Source organism: Peromyscus leucopus, chromosome X, assembly GCF_004664715.2.
Source record: "Peromyscus leucopus breed LL Stock chromosome X, UCI_PerLeu_2.1, whole genome shotgun sequence".
In the NCBI taxonomy this organism is placed as follows: domain Eukaryota; kingdom Metazoa; phylum Chordata; class Mammalia; order Rodentia; family Cricetidae; genus Peromyscus; species Peromyscus leucopus.
The window spans coordinates 87,996,352-88,016,681 of NC_051083.1; the positions used below are offsets into that span (position 1 = coordinate 87,996,352).

The 20,330-nt window shown below is 46.0% G+C and overlaps 1 protein-coding gene across 2 annotated transcripts; it reads right to left on the reverse strand.

Annotated features, from left to right (window-relative positions):
- Window positions 1–16,533: 16,533 nt before the first annotated feature.
- Window positions 16,534–19,381, reverse strand: LOC114685843 (protein ARMCX6). Of its 2 annotated transcripts, none has more exons than XM_028860494.2 (4): window positions 19,279–19,381; window positions 19,022–19,126; window positions 18,471–18,548; window positions 16,534–18,148 (listed from the first exon to the last, which is right to left on the reverse strand). In XM_028860494.2, the coding sequence occupies exon 4, from the start codon at window positions 18,002–18,004 to the stop codon at window positions 17,099–17,101; it is 906 nt and encodes a 301-aa protein (XP_028716327.1). In that variant the 5' UTR covers window positions 18,005–18,148; window positions 18,471–18,548; window positions 19,022–19,126; window positions 19,279–19,381; the 3' UTR covers window positions 16,534–17,098. The 2 variants fall into 2 exon arrangements, with proteins under 2 accessions (XP_028716327.1, XP_028716326.1); XM_028860493.2 differs by having other exon boundaries at window positions 18,884–19,126.
- Between the last annotated feature and the right edge of the window lie 949 nt (window positions 19,382–20,330).

The window sequence follows — 20,330 nt, forward strand, 5'->3', positions numbered from 1 at the left end:
GGGGACACTGGACTCATCTTTGAGTTCGCGGTCTACACAATCAGGGAGACACAAAACACCACAGAGTCCAGCTGTCTGGGGCCCCTGCTCCCTGGCAGGTGCACTCACCAGTGCTCACAGGGGCAGGGGCAGAAAGGGACTGCTGGGCTCAGGATAAACAGGCTTCAAGAGAGGGGCACAGGGGAGGGGTGAGGGCAGGGGTAGATTTAAGGTGTGGGTAGGGAAGTAGAGGAGACAACACTTGAAGCGGGCACCCTGGGGCCCTGAGTACAGGAAGCCCTTAAGCAAGAGGTCTTCTTGACTGGCCTCCTTGGGCTGAAGGCCCCAGCCCATGGCATTTCTCCCTGTGCATCCCGCAGTGACTCTGTCACCCACCTGTGCCCACCTGGCAGAGGATTCTCCCAGGAGGGATTACCACGTGGCTGGCCCCTGCTAGGTCCATGTCTATCTGTCCCCTTCAGGTGCTGTCAAAACCACTTCCTGCCCCCCTTCCTTCCTTGGGATCCTAAGCACTGCTTCCTGGCAGGGTGAGAGGGTTGGCAGCTGCTCCACTCTTGGGGAACCTCCTTTCTTCCCTAGCCCTTCCCAGAGGTGGAGCATCCAGGAACTCCCCACAAGGACAGTGGGGAGGGTGCTGTCAGTGCTGTGCATGACTGGCCTGCAGAGATCCGCACAGCCATGCTGTCTCTGAGATCCGCGTACCCCTGCAAGGAAGAGGAGGCCCCTATGCACTGAGCCATGCACTGAGTCCAGGCCTGCCCAACTCTCTCTCTCTCTCTCTCTCTCTCTCTCTCTCTCTCTCTCTCTCTCTCTCTCTCTCTCTCTCACACACACACACACACACACACACACACACCCTGCCCATTTCCAAACCTCTCCCAACTTCCCTTAGCTCCTGCCTCATCCAGGCTCAGGCTAGCTTCCCTGCATGGTTGCCATGTGTGGGGCAGCAGACACCTTCCCAAAGCCATGGCAAAGCAGGAGGCACACGTGCTCCCCTTGTGAGTGCTCCCCTCGTGATGCTCCCCTTGTGAGTGCTCCCCTTGTGAGTGCTCCCCTTGTGAGTGCTCCCCTTGTGAGGCCACGCTGCTGCTGCTGCTGCTGCTGCTGCAGGACAGGTGTCATGTACTGCTGGATGTCCCTGGGGTGCTGTTCTGGGTCACTGTGCCCTGGGCACCAGTGGTCTGTGTGCACAGTGCCCTGCCTCCAGCCTGCTCCCCTCCATGCATCTCTCCAGAGTTTTCATCCCCTCTTCTGCCTCCATGCACCATTTGAGTTCCAACTCTCCTGTTTGTACCCTGCTCCCAGCAGCATTCCGCGGTGACCAGTATGCTGGGGCGCCTGCCAGGCCCCTGGACCAACTCTGGCAAGTTGTCCAACCTGGAGTGGAAACTGACCATCTCCAAGGTTCTGGGAACCTGGATAAAGCCAGTGGCCTATGATCATTATCGCCACCCCACACAGCTATCACAGTTCATGCCTCAGGCTGCCTTGGCTGGCTCAGGGACCCTGTCTTGTCTCCCAACAGCTGCTGGTGGAGTCCTCCCCAGCAGGTGGCCTCCCTGCACTCCCCCACCACCCACAGCCCCTTTGAGCCCAGTGATCCACGTTTTGGCTGGGTGATGTACATTGAAGGAGGATTTTGTGCACACACCTGCATCCTCTTGTCCTGGTCCAGTGTGCCTTGCCAGTGCTGTGTTCAGTGACAGCTCACTGCCAGGCCTCTTGAATCTCAGCACAGAGGCCAGGCAGAGGCTCCTGTCCTTGCTGGAGCTCCTGGCCCAAATTAGCACGCGCCTCCTTACTCCTGTGCACATCACACACAGAACTCCGAGTTTCCGGTCGTGTGCCGTGGTCCAGCAGCTCCCAGGCACTTGGGACTTGAACACTGCAGCTGTCTCCTAACTCGGGGAGGGCCTCAGAGGCTCCTAGCACACCTCCTGAGCAGCTGTGCCCCAGGAAAGCCACCTGCCACCAAAGCTGCTCCCCTAGGAGCATGGTCCTGGCCCATGTCGCCCCCTCCTGTTCATTTGCTGGTAGTGCGCTCCTGAAAACATGGCTTGGGGGTGGATGCAGGGCTTTCTTGTCTGTCCCCTCATTGCTTGACTGGTGGTCTCTTGGAGCCTAAGCAGGAGGCCCGTTTCACGGTGTGTGGGTGGGGTGTCTGATTCAGGAGGCATCTGAAGAGAGTTGTGAAACAAGAGCCCTGGGACGCCATCCTGTTGGGCACAGACAATGCAAGATCAAAATAGCTCTGGATCACAAAATGGACTTGTCTGCTGCTGGGCTCTCCCACCACAAACACTGAACTAGGTCAACCATGCTGCCCTGCCGCCCCTGGTCTACAGATCTGTACCCTGCCTGGCCTGAGCTGTCTCCTCTGTCATGTGAGCCCGCCGCAGACATGTGAGGCCTCCCAGCTCCTGAAAGAGCTCTGGGTGTGCTGCTGCTCCTGCTGCTGCTGCTCATGAGCACCTTCGTGTGTGGTGCCCGAGGGCACAGTTTCTCCACGCTCCTTCTGGCACCTGTTGTTCCTGGGGATTGTGTGCTCTGAGGCCCCTGCACTCCGTTCCCTGGAAACGCAGGCAGGCTTTCAAATATGCAGTTGCAACAGGGATAATGTATTTGGGGGTTATCTTTGTTAAATATAACCTTGAATAAAAATAGCTTCCGTGGTAGAAGAAAGAGACCAGTGCCATGAATTACATATTTTTTATGTTGCCATCTTTTTAAATGTGTTCTCTAATGCTATGTTGCCTTGACTTGCACAAGTGTGCTTTCTCTATTATTGATGGAAACCGTAAGTGGAAATTGGAAATGTCCAAATATTTCAACATGGCTCCTCTCAAAGAGGAAGGAAGGGGTTCAATTATTCTGCTAGCTTTTTCCCCCCAGAAACCCAAACTCCCACTAAAGACCCTAACTAAGACATCAGCCTTATCTCTCAGCTTGAGTTGTCCCATGTTGAACTTAGTAGTTTTTCTGTTTGTGTCTGTGGGTATAGAAAACTTACCATGATGTTCTTCAATTTTCAGGAACATGTATGTGAATATCTAATACCACATTTACTAAGGTCTCCATCTGGGAATTGACTTGAGGTAGGAGACATGAAATTAGCTGTTTTTCTTTCTGTCCCCTCTCTGCTGTCCACAGAGTTCCTCTCTGATAAAAATTTCCTTTAAATGCTAAATTCTTAATACCTGTGACTTGTAGAAAATAAAGAAAAATGTTCTTATTATAGAATAATAGAGGGCCAAGGCCAGTTCCAGATATGGCTGGTTTGTTTTGTAAGTTAGAATAACTTGGGGCCGGGCGTGGTGGCACATGCCTTTAATCCCAGCACTTGGGAAGCAGAAGCAGGCAGATCTCTGTGAGTTCGATGCCAGCCTGGTCTACAGAGTGAGATCCAGGATAGGCTCCAAAGCTACACAGAGAAACCCTGAATCAAAAAAAAATGTTATGATAACTTCCAATTTTAAAAATTACTTTTGAGAACTCAGATGTTCTGACTGATGTACAGGCAATGTCTTGCTTCTGTTTATGTAAGAATGTTATTCTATTTACTTAAGCTTGATTATAAGTAATGGGAATGAGCAGGGGTACAGGGGGCCAAGTTGTCAATCAAGATTTCGCTCTATATATTTATCTCAGTCCTAAGAAAGAGAAATGTATATGGAGTGAACTAACTAGAAAACACGATCAGGCATTTCATATCATATCATATGAATGAGGCTGAGCAACAACAGGTCAAGCAGTTCCTTCGTTGCATTTTAAGTTCAAAGGTGATTTTGGTTTAAATAGACAATTCATTTGTTGCCTGCGTTAGGGCCAGAGCCCCTGCCCTGGCAGCCCTAACAAGCTAGGCTTGCCCACCCATCCTAAATAAGCCAATGAAAAGAGCCAAATTACTAACGGAAGGCAGCAACAGGAGTGAGCACCTTGGGAAGAGTGACAAAGAGAACTACAGGATCTTCCGCCAAATCTTTCTTCAGGGTCCTGATGCGATGGCAAGGTTTAAATGGAAGGCAAGTGATGTGCAGGATTAAGCAGTCCTGGTCAAGGTGTGGTCCCAACCATCCTTCAGTCACCGTTGTCTGGGGTCCACTCTCTCTTGTAAGATGGTCTGATAAATTGTGCGCACTGTGCAAAACCCCTTTCCTCCCTCTCTGGCTGGCGCCAGGCTTCATTCAACCTTCTCCTTATCCCAGCTTGAGATTGCTGAGGAAGTCTAGTCTAGTTCTTTGGGGTGCCTTGTTTCAATGGTCCAGATTGCCAGAGTGAGGGACTCATTAGAATATCCTCATTTGCTCCAAGCATGCCAATTACACATCCATCCTAATGGCTCAAAATTCCCCAAATAATGTGTTATACACCAAAATCTCCCATTTCCTTTCTCTCAGCAATATTCAATTCTCCCCCACAAGAGGCAATGTTGTTGGCAGTGTCTTGTATATTATTCCAAAGACACGGTTTGTGTACATACACATTCTAGACACACATAGGCAAACACATACACTTACAGTATGTGAATAACCTTGCCATTTCCTCACCCCACTACATAAATACCTTGATTTTTTAATAACTGTATTTTGTTTTATTGCATTAATATATCTTAATTATTTGGTGATTCAATTATTTGTGAATTTTTTGTGTGAATTTCTCTGTGTAGTTCTGACTGTCCTGGTCTCTCTCTGTGGACCAGGCTGGCCTCAAACTCACAGAGATCCATCTGCTTCTGCCCTCCAAGTGCTGGGATTAAAGGTGTGTGCCCCCACTGCCCAGCTTATTTGTGGATATTTAAGGATTCCCTTCCCTGCATTGCTTCCTATTACACATACTGCTTTAATAATAGACATCATATGCTTCTTTCTTTCTATTCTTTTTTCATCCATTCAGATTTAGCTGATTAGATTCTATTTCTTGGGCTGGATAATTAGCTTAGCAGTTAAGAACATTTGTCTCTCTATTGCAGAGGAACCAGGTTCAATCCCAGCACCCATATGGTGACTCACAGCCATCTGTAACTCCGGTAGCAGAGGATCAGACATGTGGAGCACCAGGCACATATGTGGTGCACTCACATACAGTCAGGCAAAATACTCATACACAGAAAATAATAAAAATAAGTCTAAATTTAAAAATTCTATTTCTTGCTTAGAGGTGGTGGCACGTGCCTTTAATCCTAGCAGTTGGAAGGCAGAAGCAGGCAGATCTACAAGTTGGAGGCCAGCCTGGTCTACAGAGCAAGTGCCATGATAGCCAGGGCTACACAGAGAAACCCTGTCTTGAAAGAACAACAACAAAAACTCTATTTCTTAGTGCTTATCCTTGCAATATTCAGTATATTCCCATCTGTATTTCTGTTTGTTTGCTATATGTGGTATTACTTGACCCCAATTATAAAGACAAAATCGGTATATTGAAATTAATTCTCATCTTTTTCTATCAGTTTTTAGTTATGTGATTTATACTTCATCAAGTTTATCTTCACTTCCTTTGGTCTGTAGCCATAATCACATTTGTTTGCTCTCAGTGATATATTAACAGAAAATTTAGACTAATTGCTATACTTTCAAGTGTTTTTTATAAGTACATTATTTCCCCCTTCTCTTCTTCTAAACCCTCCATGCAAAGCCCCCCCCCTTTTCAAATTCATGGCCTCTTTTTCCTTAAATTTGTTACACACACACACACACACACACACACACACACACACACACACACACACAGAGTCCATATAATGTTTCTTGTATGTAATAATGTAATACGTTTTCAGAGATGACCAATTGGCGCATCTTTTACTGTAGTTCTCCTGCGCCTCTGCCATCCTGGCCTTCGTTTCCATCATTGTGAAGTTTCTTTTCCATGGTTTCTCCCAAGGCCTGACAGGGAAGGGTTCCTGTTGATCTTGTCTTCCCATCTTTCTTGAGCTCTCGCTTACTCACTTCATTTGTGTGAGCCATTTCCTGAGTTTTCTCCTACTTCATGGTAACCCTTTTCGGAGAAATGTTCATCCACCATCCACTTCCTGGCTCCCTTTGTTCACGTAGTACCTCTTCTTAGTTCCTATGCATTCCATTCTCAATGCTTGCTTTGAAGAAGGTACCTAAAGGAAGCTCATCAAGGACAAAGGCCCTGGTACTCAGTACCTTTGAGAGGTAGCTGTGGGGTTATCGGAAATGTAGTCTCTTTAATCCTGCTAGTCTGAAGTTATCAAGCTGACAAATTACTTTCTGAACTAGGACCTGTCTCTCTGATGTCTTATTTAGCCTAATTTAGTTCTGTTTCTTGTAAACCACCAGAGCCCATCCAGTTTGTGTGGTTAACTTTGGGCATGTCGCTCTCTCTTTTTTTCCAATTAATGAAAGGTACAAACATCCTCTCATTTTCAGGCCCCTGTAGTTGTCTAGTGGCTGACTCAGAAAATGCAGCTTGAGAATTTCTGGAAAATTAACTGAACAGACTCTCAAGCGTAAAACCAATTTACAAGCCTACGGAGACATGTGTGATGGAGTCAGAGCCCGGTATACTGAGAGACCTTGTTTGGGCAGAACCTCTATTTAGGCTCAGAGAGGCAACCACCTCCGTACTTTCTGCCAATCTTCCTGAGCTTTCTTGCCACAAGGTACAGGAACAAAAGTAATCACAACAGCTTCCTCCTGTGTGTGCAACTGAGGTTCTGTCAACTAAAAGCAGGAGAGATGGCATCCAAGGTGCTTAAACCACCCACTGCAGTCTTATTTGAAGTCCTTCTCCTATCTTGATTTTCATAGCATTTATCACACTCCAGTATGTTTCCTGTTGATTTTGACTATATTGCCTGCTGTATGTTAAGCCCTACAAACATAGGAATAGAGCCGATTTTGTTTAGTATTGAATTTCCCTCTTCCTGGCAGCACAGATCACAAATGTATTGTCTTCCCACTTTCATTGTCCACTGTTCAGTCTGAAATTCTGACTTGGGAGGGAGTAGTTGACAGAATAGAAGTAGTTTCAATAAATATGCATTTTTCCCCCCAAGACAGGGTTTCTCCGTGTAGTTTTGGTGCCTGTCCTAGATCTCGCTCTGTAGACCAGGCTGGCCTCGATCCACCTTCCTCTGCCTCCCGAGTGCTGGGATTAAAGGAGTGCGCCACCACCGCCTGGCATAAATGTGCATTGTTTTTGCAAAGATGAAAGTGTAAAATATGCTAAGCAATACTTTGTAATATGGACCTGACTTGGTATCACTTTCTAGAGTGTCAACTTTTCTGAACTTAATTAGGTCCTTCTGATACAGTAGTTCTCACATTTGGTGATTTTGCCCCCACAGGGAGACATTTGCTAGTGTCTTTTTGTTTTGTTTTGTTTTATTTAGTTGTCACAAAAAATGAGGAAAAGGTGCTACTGACTTCTTGTGGGTATAAACTAGAGATGCTGTAATAGGTAGGACAGTTACTGGGCTAAAAGTTAATAGATGTGGGGGATTTGTGTGTATGTGTGTGTGTGTGTGTGTGTATGTGTAGTGTGCAACATGTGTGTAGGTGCACATGTGTGTTCAAGTATACGTATGTACATGTGCAGGCCTGATGTTGGGTATCTTATTTGATTATCCTTCACTTTACTGATTGAGGCAGGGTCTCTTGCTAAACCCAGAGACTGCCAATTCTGGCTACTCTATCTAGTTTGTCCTGGGAATCTCCTGTCTCTGATTCTTGAAAGCTGGGATTATAGGCGGTGGCATGGCTGTCTGGCTTTCACATGGATCTTAGGGGTCAGACCTCTGGCACTTCTGCTTGCATGGCAAGTGCTCTATCCACTGAGCCATCCCCCTGTACTCATAAACGTTAACAGTTCTGAAGTTGTGTACCCTGTTGTTGAGATTACCCTTAACAATGCCCAAACTCCACTCATATCAATAATGACCTAATATAAAAGTGATATATACTCTTATCATTTGTACTGTCCCCTTTCATCCTGTATGCTATCCTTGATGGCTGTGTTATTAGTTTTGTTTAATCATACAGTTGACAAGTCTTTTTAACCATTTAATTTATTTTTTTGAGTTAGCATGCAAAGTAATGTATTTCATTATGCCATGATACATTGTTCTTATCTGTCCCCTCCCCCACTTCCTACTTTCATGCCCTCCTCTCCATCAGGCTGGTCTCCCACTCCCTCAAAATATTCTTCCCCTTTGCTTTCATAACGAATATATTCCATTATCTTCTTTTACCCCTTCCCACCTAAGGTTACTCACTCCCTTCTTGTGGTCTCCCTTCAGTTTTCATAAGTAAATACCAACGTACACAGACAGACACAAATACACACTTAAACAGACATTTTGCATACGAGAGAAAAACCGTGGTGTCTGTCTTTCTGAGTCTGGCTTATTTTGCTCAGCCTAATTTTCCTGCAAATGTCATGATTTTTATTTTCCTTTATGGCTGAATGTCTTAGAGTTTCTGTGATTTTTGTTTTGCTGTGATAAAACACAATGACCAAAAGTAATTTCAAGAGGAAAGAGTTTATTTCAGCTTACTGTTCCACATCCCAGTTCATCGTTGAGGGAGTCCGTGCAGGAACTCAAGCAGGGCAGGAATAGGGAGGCAGGAGCTAATGCAGAGGCCATGGAGGATTGTTCTTCACTCTTGCTCAGTCTGCTTTCTTATAGCACCCAGGCCCACAGGCCCAGGGGTGGCACCTCCCACAGTAAGCTGGGCCCTCCCGTACAAATCACCAATCAATAAAATGTACCACAGGCTTGTCCACAGACCAATCTGGTGAGGTTACATCTTCCCAAATGACTCCAGTCTGTGTCAAGTTAACCTAAAAACTAACCAGTACATTGAATAAATTCAGTTTTGTGTATGTACCACATTTTCTTCATTCATTCAGCTGTTGATGGAAATTTAGGATAGTTCCATTTCTTTTTTAAAAATGTAAAAGTAATTTTTTGTGTGTCTATGTGTGTGTGCTACGACATTCTTGATGTTTCAGTCAGAGAACAACTTGTGGGAGTTGATTCTGTCCTTCCACTTAGTGATTCTTGTGGATTAAACTAAGGTAGTCATGCTTGGTAGCAAGGGCCACTGAGCAATCTTACCATTCCTGTGTCCATTCCTTACCCACTGTGAATGAATAGTCCAATAAACATGGATGTACAAAGCATGTTTATATGTAAAATTCCTGTCTGATACATGGGTGTATTTTTTCACTATGGCAGAGTTATGCTCCTCAAAATTTGGTGCATATATATTACAATTGTTAGAACATTTTCAAAAAGAAATTTTGTATTGAATTATGCCTATGTACGTGTGTGTGTGTGTGTGTGTGTGTGTGTGTGTGTGTGTGTGTGTGTGTATTGGGGGGATGGGTAAATGTGAATGAAGACAGGTGTCCTTTGAGGCCAGAAAAGCGTGTCAGACTCCCTTTGGCTACAGTTATAGGAAGGCACGAGACTTCTAACATGGGTGCTAGGAATTGAACTCAGGTCCTCTACAAAAGCAATGCATGCTTTTAACCACTGAGTCGTCTCTCTCAGCGCGTTATAATTTCTTGATGAATTGTTCCTTTTGTTAACATGTGGTGGCCTTCATCATCTCTTCTGATTGTTTTAGTTTAAAATTGACTATAAGTTATCAGAATAGCCAAGTCAGCTTGTTTTTACCTTCCTCTCTCTTGACAGAGTGGTTTCCATTGTTTGACTCTAAGTCTTTGGGTCTCTTTGCCATTAACAAATATTTTTGAGCACTACTCAAAGAATTTGGCATTCAGTAGTGAGCAAGACAGAGGTAACTTTTTATTACACTTTTCTTGTGCAAAAGAAATAGTTAAAATAAGTATGAGAGCTAAATTAAACTTGAATGTATAAACAATTCAATTTTATTTACTAATCTCACAGCAATATTTATTCCCTTTGTACTCCATAAAACAGTGATAAACATTCTGCTGTGGGTGCTCTTTCTTTCGCCACTTACAATCTTCTGCATCTCATGTGTCAGGCCTCCATCCATTAAGTCCAATGCCTGTGTGAACTACCATCCCCCCAAGGGATTTGGAAATAGTTTCCTAAAAGTATGTAAGATGGTTCCAGTTCTAGGATTACATGTTTCAAGAATGAGTTGCATTTATATCCATCTAAAAAACTTCCATGATTATCAGCATCTAGGATAGAAAGCTTGTTTCTTTTAGATCACAATAAAAAAGTAAACTGGAACTTAGCTGCATGCAGATGTATATAAAAAGGAAAGCTCAGTGCTTTATTTCCATCAGAAGGGCAAGATCTCTGATTATAAGAGTCCGGAAGATATTAGTTTGACAAAGACATGATCTGCTATTATTATTTTAATTTAATCATACAGCCATTCATGCAATCAACAAATAGAATCTAAGTCTTTCCTAAGTTGTGAGGGGATTATCTTCACATTCACTCAGTCACTTCAGACTGTCTTGGGAGCCATGTAGCTGTGTTCTATTTTCCTACTGTCTTTTGCTATGGCCAACCCAAGTACAATGTATAAATCAGCCACAGAGAATTATGAATGCATTTTACCCTAGGGCTATTTATCTGTATTTCTCTGAGTAACTTGTAAATTTTTCAAGCCTGCTCCTTTCTACATAAAGTGGTCAGATCCTAGGGACATCTGAGGTTGGCTTTTGTTTTAGTTCAGCCTACAATAGTTGCTTGGAAATAGTCTAAGCTCCAAGGTCAAGGGTATTATGACACTTAGAAAAACTGTTCTCACACTCAAGACTCAATAGACTACTTTCTTTTATGTTCCATCAAATGCTCTCTGCCTCAATTAGCTGCACTTTGGGAGCAAACACAATTTTGCTTGGTGTATCTGTTATCTATTGGTACATAAGAACCACTCCAAAACTCAGTGGCTTTGAACGGCCACTCTAATTGCTTTTAGTGTATGGATCAGTAATTTGTGCTAGGCTTCCCTTGTTAGTTCTGCTACTGTTTCCTGAAGTCATCTAACATGGCTAGAGTCAGCTAGCAGATCAGATGGGGGCTAGTTTCCTGTAGCTAGGGCTGTAGCTATCAAGTGGAAATAAAGGGTGCTTAGTTAAAATTCACTTCCAGATGAACAATTAACATTTTAAGTTAAAGTATATCCCATACATCTGTGATACACACAGACAGACAGACAGACAGACAGACACACACACACACACACACACACACACACACACACACACACACAAATTTATCTGATGTTCAACTGAAATTTAAATTTAACCGGAAGTCCCTTATTTTATCTGGCAACTCTGTCTTTGTATTTTCAGTTAGAATAGTTCATCTCCATTTTACATCAGCCACAGACTACTGTGGGCAGCTCCACACGTGATGGTTTCAGAGGAGGAAGCGTGCACGCCTCACTCAAAATGTACTATTGAAGCTGCTGCTTGGCATATGTTTGCCAAAGTTTAAACTGGTCCACACAAATCAGACACTTCAGCCCAAGTCCAAACGGAAGCGAACTAAGCAATGGTAATGATAGAGGCATGTCTCACTGGGAACCATTATTGTAAAGCACTTTTAGGGAGAGACTACCAGAAGAAGGCGGATTCTTAAGGATTTAGAAGTATTCATGCCCTAACATTTCACAATCAGTGTTATGAATTAAGAAGTCAATCTGATGTCAATCTGATTTGTGAGAGAAGCTTTCAGGGTCATTTTTCAATGTTTATTTTTCTAAAATTTCTTGAGGAAATGTTTAGGGAAGGGCGCTCTTTTTTTGTTGTACTAGGTACACAATATATCTTTCTTTTTAATTAAAAAGAGAACAGAGAAAAGTTATGGTGATCTAAGTATAATAATAATAATAAACATTACTATACTGTAATATTTCATTATACTCTCTAAGAATAATTAATAAAATTGAGCTGCTTACATTGTTAGGGTCACATTTTCTGACATTTCCTTCCAGACACAAATGTTACTGCAAAATTAATGTACATCTTTCAGTAGGCCATTTAAAATTTTTTCTAGAAATATATGTATCCAAAATAATATATCATATTATTTCAGATATTTAAAATTATATAAATGTCATTTTGCTGCATCTTTCTGCAAATTGAGAATTTCACTCAACCTTAGGTACTGGTGAATTATCTAGACCGATACAGAAATCTAGTACACTTATTTTTTACTGTTTTATAAATTTGATTACATAAATACATGACATATTACTTATTCAAAAACCTCCAGTAGACATCAACATTTCACTGAAGCAGAGCCCTTTCAGATCAGAAAGAAGACAAATATGCACTTCAGCATCAATGCCTTTGTTCGGGAGGTCCTTGACAGTGCAAAGAGATAAGTAAAGGGAATGAACTATGTATGAACTATTGGATAGCAAGAGATAAAACTGCCATAATTTGTAAACTACGTTTATCTACATAGGAAGTCAGAGAGAATAAAGAGGCAAAATAGTAAAAATGATGTGTTTACCGAAAGAAACTGACTACAGAATAATGTTACATAAATACCTGTTATATCAACCAAGAATAATTGTTGCTTAGTAAATTTATTTTTGAATGAAAAAGGAATCCATAAGTATTCCTTTAAATTTAAAAGGAAAGGATCTTAGCAAAATTAACCTTTGCTGTTTCAATATACCTGACAGCATAAAAAATTCTATGTCTTATTATGGGGGATATTTATAGATATTTGACACTACATTAGAAAATGTATAATTGCATAGGCTAGACTCTAATATGTCAGATAGGATGTTTATGATGGCAGCACAGCACAGCATTCTGAAACTTAATATGTCTTGAAGACACAAGACTTTGGCAGAGGAAAGATATCAGTGCCTGATTTCCCACAATGTTAAAGTCAGCAGAATGAGGCTTCCTAAGCTTCCCACAGGCTCCAATATACTTGAGAGAGTAGCCAGGCAGAGGCCTGTTCCCAAGCACTTAAAGGAACCCTTCTCACCAAAACACATACCACTTGCATTGGGCCACCCAAGAAGATGAGGCTCCTCAAGCCAACTAGAGTAGCTTAGGAGAAAGGGGTGTGTCTCAGCGGGCTTCAGTGTCAGGAAGCCACAGACAAATGCTGGGTTTGGTGGATAAAGATGCTACACTAGGCTATGAATGGGCTATTCAACCAGTGATGGCAGGGCCCTCAACTGTCCTTGCAGGAGAAGACATATCGTATTACTATAGCACGTCTTGCTTTTGTTTGTTTTCTCTTGCCTTTTGAGACAGAGTCTCTACATCACCTTCTGGTAACTCACAGAGACCTGCCTGCCTCTACCTCCTGGGATTAAAGGCGTGCTTCATGACTACCCAGCCTAACAGTACACTTCTTAGCAGGTCCATTAAGTCGAAACTTGAAATAAGACGGCACAAGATAGCTGACAAAACTATTAAGGGGACACATTCTGTAATCAAAGAGCGTCAAAAGAGATCCACTACCATCAAACCTCCCCCCCCCAAAAAAAAATCCTGAAAACAGACTCATTCAAGCAAAATGAAGCTCCTGGCCTGGAGCAAAGATATCTGGAGAATGGAAGATTGTAAATGACAAATGCCACATCTGGCACAGAGGGGAAGAGTTATGTTCTGCAGGACTGTATGGGACTCTTATTCAGTGTCTTCCTGAACCTCACACCTACCAGCCAAATTTAGTATGTTGCTAAAATCAGTAGCAATGGGGTTCTCAATAGGCTCCGCAGAGGCTGGAGTAGGTCCTGAGAGGCTTCAGGGTAGAGGCTTATAAATATTCACCAAAGAAACTCTCCCCACCAACACATCAGCACAAGGAAAGCAGGAGCAAGTACACACTACTGTCTGCTGCAGACGCTACCAGTGTCTTTTAATCAGACAGTGTTCATGGACAGAGAGAGACATGGTGATGGCAGTACTTGTGGATAAAAAGCATTTAAACATGAGTGTTTTGCAGTCAAAACTGCTCTGAGTGTGACACAAAGAGTTAAGTAGGGGTGAATGTTTCCAGAGTGGAATAACCAACAGGAAAGCTGCAAGCCTGCCTGCGTTTCCAGGGAACGGAGTGCAGGGGCCTCAGAGCACACAATCCCCAGGAACAACAGGTGCCAGAAGGAGCGTGGAGAAACTGTGCCCTCGGGCACCACACACGAAGGTGCTCATGAGCAGCAGCAGCAGGAGCAGCAGCACACCCAGAGCTCTTTCAGGAGCTGGGAGGCCTCACATGTCTGCGGCGGGCTCACATGACAGAGGAGACAGCTCAGGCCAGGCAGGGTACAGATCTGTAGACCAGGGGCGGCAGGGCAGCATGGTTGACCTAGTTCAGTGTTTGTGGTGGGAGAGCCCAGCAGCAGACAAGTCCATTTTGTGATCCAGAGCTATTTTGATCTTGCATTGTCTGTGCCCAACAGGATGGCGTCCCAGGGCTCTTGTTTCACAACTCTCTTCAGATGCCTCCTGAATCAGACACTCCACCCACACACCGTGAAACGGGCCTCCTGCTTAGGCTCCAAGAGACCACCAGTCAAGCAATGAGGGGTCAGACAAGAAAGCCCTGCATCCACCCCCAAGCCATGTTTTCAGGAGCGCACTACCAGCAAATGAACAGGAGGGGGCGACATGGGCCAGGACCATGCTCCTAGGGGAGCAGCTTTGGTGGCAGGTGGCTTTCCTGGGGCACAGCTGCTCAGGAGGTGTGCTAGGAGCCTCTGAGGCCCTCCCCGAGTTAGGAGACAGCTGCAGTGTTCAAGTCCCAAGTGCCTGGGAGCTGCTGGACCACGGCACACGACCGGAAACTCGGAGTTCTGTGTGTGATGTGCACAGGAGTAAGGAGGCGCGTGCTAATTTGGGCCAGGAGCTCCAGCAAGGACAGGAGCCTCTGCCTGGCCTCTGTGCTGAGATTCAAGAGGCCTGGCAGTGAGCTGTCACTGAACACAGCACTGGCAAGGCACACTGGACCAGGACAAGAGGATGCAGGTGTGTGCACAAAATCCTCCTTCAATGTACATCACCCAGCCAAAACGTGGATCACTGGGCTCAAAGGGGCTGTGGGTGGTGGGGAGTGCAGGGAGGCCACCTGCTGGGGAGGACTCCACCAGCAGCTGTTGGGAGACAAGACAGGGTCCCTGAGCCAGCCAAGGCAGCCTGAGGCATGAACTGTGATAGCTGTGTGGGGTGGCGATAATGATCATAGGCCACTGGCTTTATCCAGGTTCCCAGAACCTTGGAGATGGTCAGTTTCCACTCCAGGTTGGACAACTTGCCAGAGTTGGTCCAGGGGCCTGGCAGGCGCCCCAGCATACTGGTCACCACGGAATGCTGCTGGGAGCAGGGTACAAACAGGAGAGTTGGAACTCAAATGGTGCATGGAGGCAGAAGAGGGGATGAAAGCTCTGGAGAGATGCACGGAGGGGAGCAGGCTGGAGGCAGGGCACTGTGCACACAGACCAGCACCCCAGGGACATCCAGCAGTACATGACACCTGTCCTGCAGCAGCAGCTTGGCCTCACAAGGGGAGCACTCACAAGGGGAGCACTCACAAGGGGAGCACGTGTGCCTCCTGCTTTGCCATGGCTTTGGGAAGGTGTCTGCTGCCCCACACATGGCAACCATGCAGGGAAGCTAGCCTGAGCCTGGATGAGGCAGGAGCTAAGGGAAGTTGGGAGAGGTTTGGAAATGGGCAGGGTGTGTGTGTGTGTGTGTGTGTGTGTGTGTGTGTGTGTGAGAGAGAGAGAGAGAGAGAGAGAGAGAGAGAGAGAGAGAGAGAGAGAGAGAGAGAGAGAGTTGGGCAGGCCTGGACTCAGTGCATGGCTCAGTGCATAGGGGCCTCCTCTTCCTTGCAGGGGTACGCGGATCTCAGGGACAGCATGGCTGTGCGGATCTCTGCAGGCCAGTCATGCACAGCACTGACAGCACCCTCCCCACTGTCCTTGTGGGGAGTTCCTGGATGCTCCACCTCTGGGAAGGGCTAGGGAAGAAAGGAGGTTCCCCAAGAGTGGAGCAGCTGCCAACCCTCTCACCCTGCCAGGAAGCAGTGCTTAGGATCCCAAGGAAGGAAGGGAGGCAGGAACTGGTTTTGACAGCACCTCAAGGGGACAGATAGACATGGACCTAGCAGGGGCCAGCCACGTGGTAATCCCTCCTGGGAGAATCCTCTGCCAGATGGGCACAGGTGGGTGACAGAGTCACTGTGGGATGCACAGGGAGAAATGCCATGGGCTGGGGCCTTCAGCCCAAGGAGGCCAGTCAAGAAGACCTCTTGCTTAAGGGCTTCCTGTACTCAGGGCCCCAGGGTGCCCGCTTCAAGTGTTGTCTCCTCTACTTCCCTACCCACACCTTAAATCTACCCCTGCCCTCACCCCTGCCCTGTGCCCCTCTCTTGAAGCCTGTTTATCCTGAGCCCAGCAGTCCCTTTCTGCCCCTGCCCCTGTGAGCACTGGTGAGTGCACCTGCCAGGGAGCAGGGGCCCCAGACAGCTGGACTCTGTGGTGTTTTGTGTCTCCCTGATTGTGTAGACCGCGAACTCAAAGATGAGTCCAGTGTCCCCTTTTCATTTTCTTGCCAATCAAAGCACACAAAGTTTATTGATGATACACACAGGTGGGGGCTGGGGTGGAAGGGGGTCAGTCGGTACATCGGACAGGAGGGGAGTGTATTTCTTTGATTAACATGCTAGTCATTCATCAGCTAGTGTAGAAAAGGGGAGAGGGGAACTACTTCAACCAAAGCAGCGGCAGCAGATGCAAGCTGGGCACAGGCTCCCATGTGGGTGTCATTTCTGCTAAGTGGTCCCGCTTAGACAGGGAGATCAGCACAGGCAAGGACAGCACTCGTGATGCTGTGATTTGATGTTCCTTATCTGCAGCCAACAGCCAAAGGGTGATCCCTTCACCCTTTACTGCAGGAGGAAGGCTGCAAGGGAGCAATTTACAATGCGCTTTACCTGCAGACTACAAAGCCCAGAGGTTGCCCAGGGCTCTGGGAGCCCTGCCTGGCCAAGAAGAGTGTGGCCCTGCATTTTGGGATTGGAACTTTGGCCCCAGGAGGCGCTCACTGGCTAAGGCTGCATCCTTGCTTGTCCCCTCTGCAGCTTCTCTGCCTCCCTCAGTCAACTGCTCGGGCTCTGGGTGGATTCGGTCTCCTTCTGCTCCACTTATGGGGAGAGGGCTTCCAGGAGCATCTCTCTGCTCCTGCTTCTGATAAAGGGGAGCATGGATGAGGACAGCATTTGGGCAGCCAGCACTTCCCCTGCCCACACTGGCTTTTCAGGCAAACTCACCAGTGCTTCCAAACCCTCAACTTTTGCACGTTCACTTCCCTGGGATATCAAAGGAAACTTCAGGTCTGAAACCGACTTGGCAAGCATGTTATTAATAACTGTCATGCTTATTAGCAGATCTAATCCGGCCTGCTGCAGAAATGACTTGCAGCAACGTAACACCGTCTCTCGACACACTTCATCGATGTATATCTTAATCTGGCCCTGATTTCCAACACTGGTGTTGGGATTTTCTGGGACACACAATGCCTTCTCCCTCGCAGTGGGCTGGGGAGTGGGGATCCCGTTTCTAACCACTGAGAGGCTGGCCAAATGCCTACTGACATTGTGGCTAAGGGAAATGACAGCATTTGTGGGCTGGGTGAACATTTTTTTTCCTTGAATGGAAGCACACTTGGTCAGGTCAAGAGCACAATTGAAGGATTTAAAGCTTTGAGCACCCCATGTATTTTTATGTTCGTAAGGGAATGGTCGTTGTTTGCTTGGGTGTGCTCTGTTTGCCTTTCCACCACCTGAACGTCTGTCCTCAGTCCCACCTGGGGCCCCAGGTTCATCCCAGACCCCATCCTCACTCCAGGGCCGAGCCATTGTTGTGAAATCAAACCAATTGTCTGCCTCCTCTTCATCGAGATTCTGCTCATCATCCCATTCATCTTCCTCCTCATCCTCCAATTGGTTACTTCCATGTCTTCCCATGGTTAGTTTGTACATGCAGTAGCAGGCACCAGCCCCAATCATTAGTCCTGCTGCCATCCAACCCATTTCCCGGGCCCGACCCATACTTAGATGGGTGTGAGCCTTTGGGCCAGAAAGGGAAGGGTCTTTCTTCACCTGATTGAAGAGAACTCTCAGTGGTTGTGTGAATAACAGTGCAGGCCAGTAATCTTCAGCCTCTCCTAGGCTTCTGTGATTCTTGTGATGACTCTAAGGGTGTGAGAAAGAGAGAGCATTAGGGCTCTGAGCTGTGACTGGGTTCATATCTGCCCAGACAGATGAGTTCGAATTCTTGTCGAGAAAGTTGGATTATTAGGTAATGATTTCCTTGTTCTTCTCTGTCTTCCCATATCTACCCTCAGGATCTACTTTTATGCTTCCAGGATTCTCAGAGACAGCCAGGAGAGGAGACTGAGATGTGATAGGTGGACAGGTGACGGAGTCATCAAACCTCATGCGGTCTCCTTTAACACCCACCTACTCTCTCTCCTCCACCTCCCATCCCAAAATCACAGCATGTTTTCTAACCAACCTCTCAAATATCAAGTGAATTCCTTTTTCTTCTGATGTCTTCTGCTGTATTCCCTCCACGGTGATAGATGGACCGAGCCTGGCCAAAGGACAATCGAAAAGCGATGTAGATAGCAATAGAGAACTGAAAGTGTAGTTGGACAGCTCTAACTACACTGATAGGGGCTTTTCTGAATTTGGGATTTTTGAGTAAAAATATTTTCTCACACCCTTCCGACTTTGCTAACGAGGGCCTCCCCGCCCCCTCCCCGTCCGCCATTTCCCCAGCAAAGGCCGCCACACCCCTTTCCCTGCACCGAAATGGGAGGGGGTGTGGAGAAAGAAGGGGCCAGGAGAGGGCGACTAGGACCTGGCCCGCAAAGATCCCAGCCCCCTCTTCTTCCACCCCCTCCTTAGGTTCGGAATGAATCCCACCTTCAAATCTGCAGCAAGGTTCCAATCAAAACGGTTTTCTCCCTCTCTAGCCAAGGCTTGAGCTGAGACCTAAAGACCTGCAAACGGACAGGGGACTGGGGGTTGGGGGGGGGGAGACGGAGTGCTTGGTGGACTGACCAGCACCCAGGACACGGTGACCGGATTGTGGATCCTTCCTTTGCTGGGATTTTGTGCAGCCGCCGTTCACCCCTCTCAGCCCAACCTGAAGCCCGCCACTTCTCCCTATTAGAAGAACCGAGGGTGGGATGTGGGTTGGGGGATAGGTATTTAAAAAGTAGGTGAGAAAGAGACATAGCCCTTATCTGCGGAACTTGAACGCGCTATGCTCTTGGCCCTTTCCCACCCGCATCACCTTCCAAGCAGCTTCCACCGACCTGTGCGGTCCCAGCGAGTTTCCTTCTCCTTCACGCGCCTGCAGAGTAATAGGGGGTTGGTACCCAGTCAGAGGCGACTAACAGGACTTCGGCTCTAGGCGGCTCTTGGTCACGTGACAGCCACGTCACCAGTGAGCTCTAGCCCCCAATTTCCACTCCCACAAGCAGTGCGGCAGGCGCCAGTAGATTCCGTACCTCCCCCAATACTTGGGGCCCTGTTAGTCTTTTCCTCTACAACAATACCAGAAACCAGAAGTTACCGTTTCTTGTGTTTGAGTTTGACTTTCTCGAATTACCATGCATTCACACTTTCTTCTTGGGGGAACTGTCTGGTCCTTTCGTTGACTTTCAAACTCCTGCATCCATTTCTTTAATTTCTATCCCTCTTTATTTTCAGTCTCAGTATCAAAGTTGGGGTGAAGGAGCAGAAAAGGAATCCTAGATGTGAGTGGAATTTGTATTAACACTTTTGATCCATTTATGTTTTATTTCATCTCTACTATTTGATAGACTATCATTTTATAATCATAAGACAAAATGAAGCTACTTCTACTTGGATAGATAAACAAATTCCAATCTTTTAAATTTTATGTAAAAAGGAAATTAAGATTTTTTTCCAGTTGATAGCAAGATCTCACTGATTTGGCAAAGTTAATTAGTACAACACCAAAAGTATTTTCTTTTAAATAGCAGCTTTAAAATAGCATCTTACAGTTTTTAAAACATATCCTTACAAACAAAACCAGCATGCTTTGAGTATGATCGACGAAACATAAATGGATCAGTAGTGAGGTCAATGTTCAAGTTTTGACCATTTTAGATGTGTGAGCCGTTTATTTGCCCCCCCTTTTTTTAAGCCTGAGTGAACTCACAGGTGTCAGATGATTGAGATCTTGTACAAGGTTCAATAATGACTTTCAGTCTTACCCAAAAGATAGATTTTATTCAGACGCCAATTTAAGTTTTAGATAAACCTTACAAATTAGTGACATCACAGATTACCTGCTTTTCAAAGGGATTTACACTCTGTACTGTAGTTTCACGATGCAACC

Excerpts from the sequence above, each read along its gene's own strand:
- LOC114685843 (XM_028860494.2), bottom strand. The coding sequence starts at position 18,004 with ATGGGTCGGGCCCGGGAAATGGGTTGGATGGCAGCAGGACTAATGATT.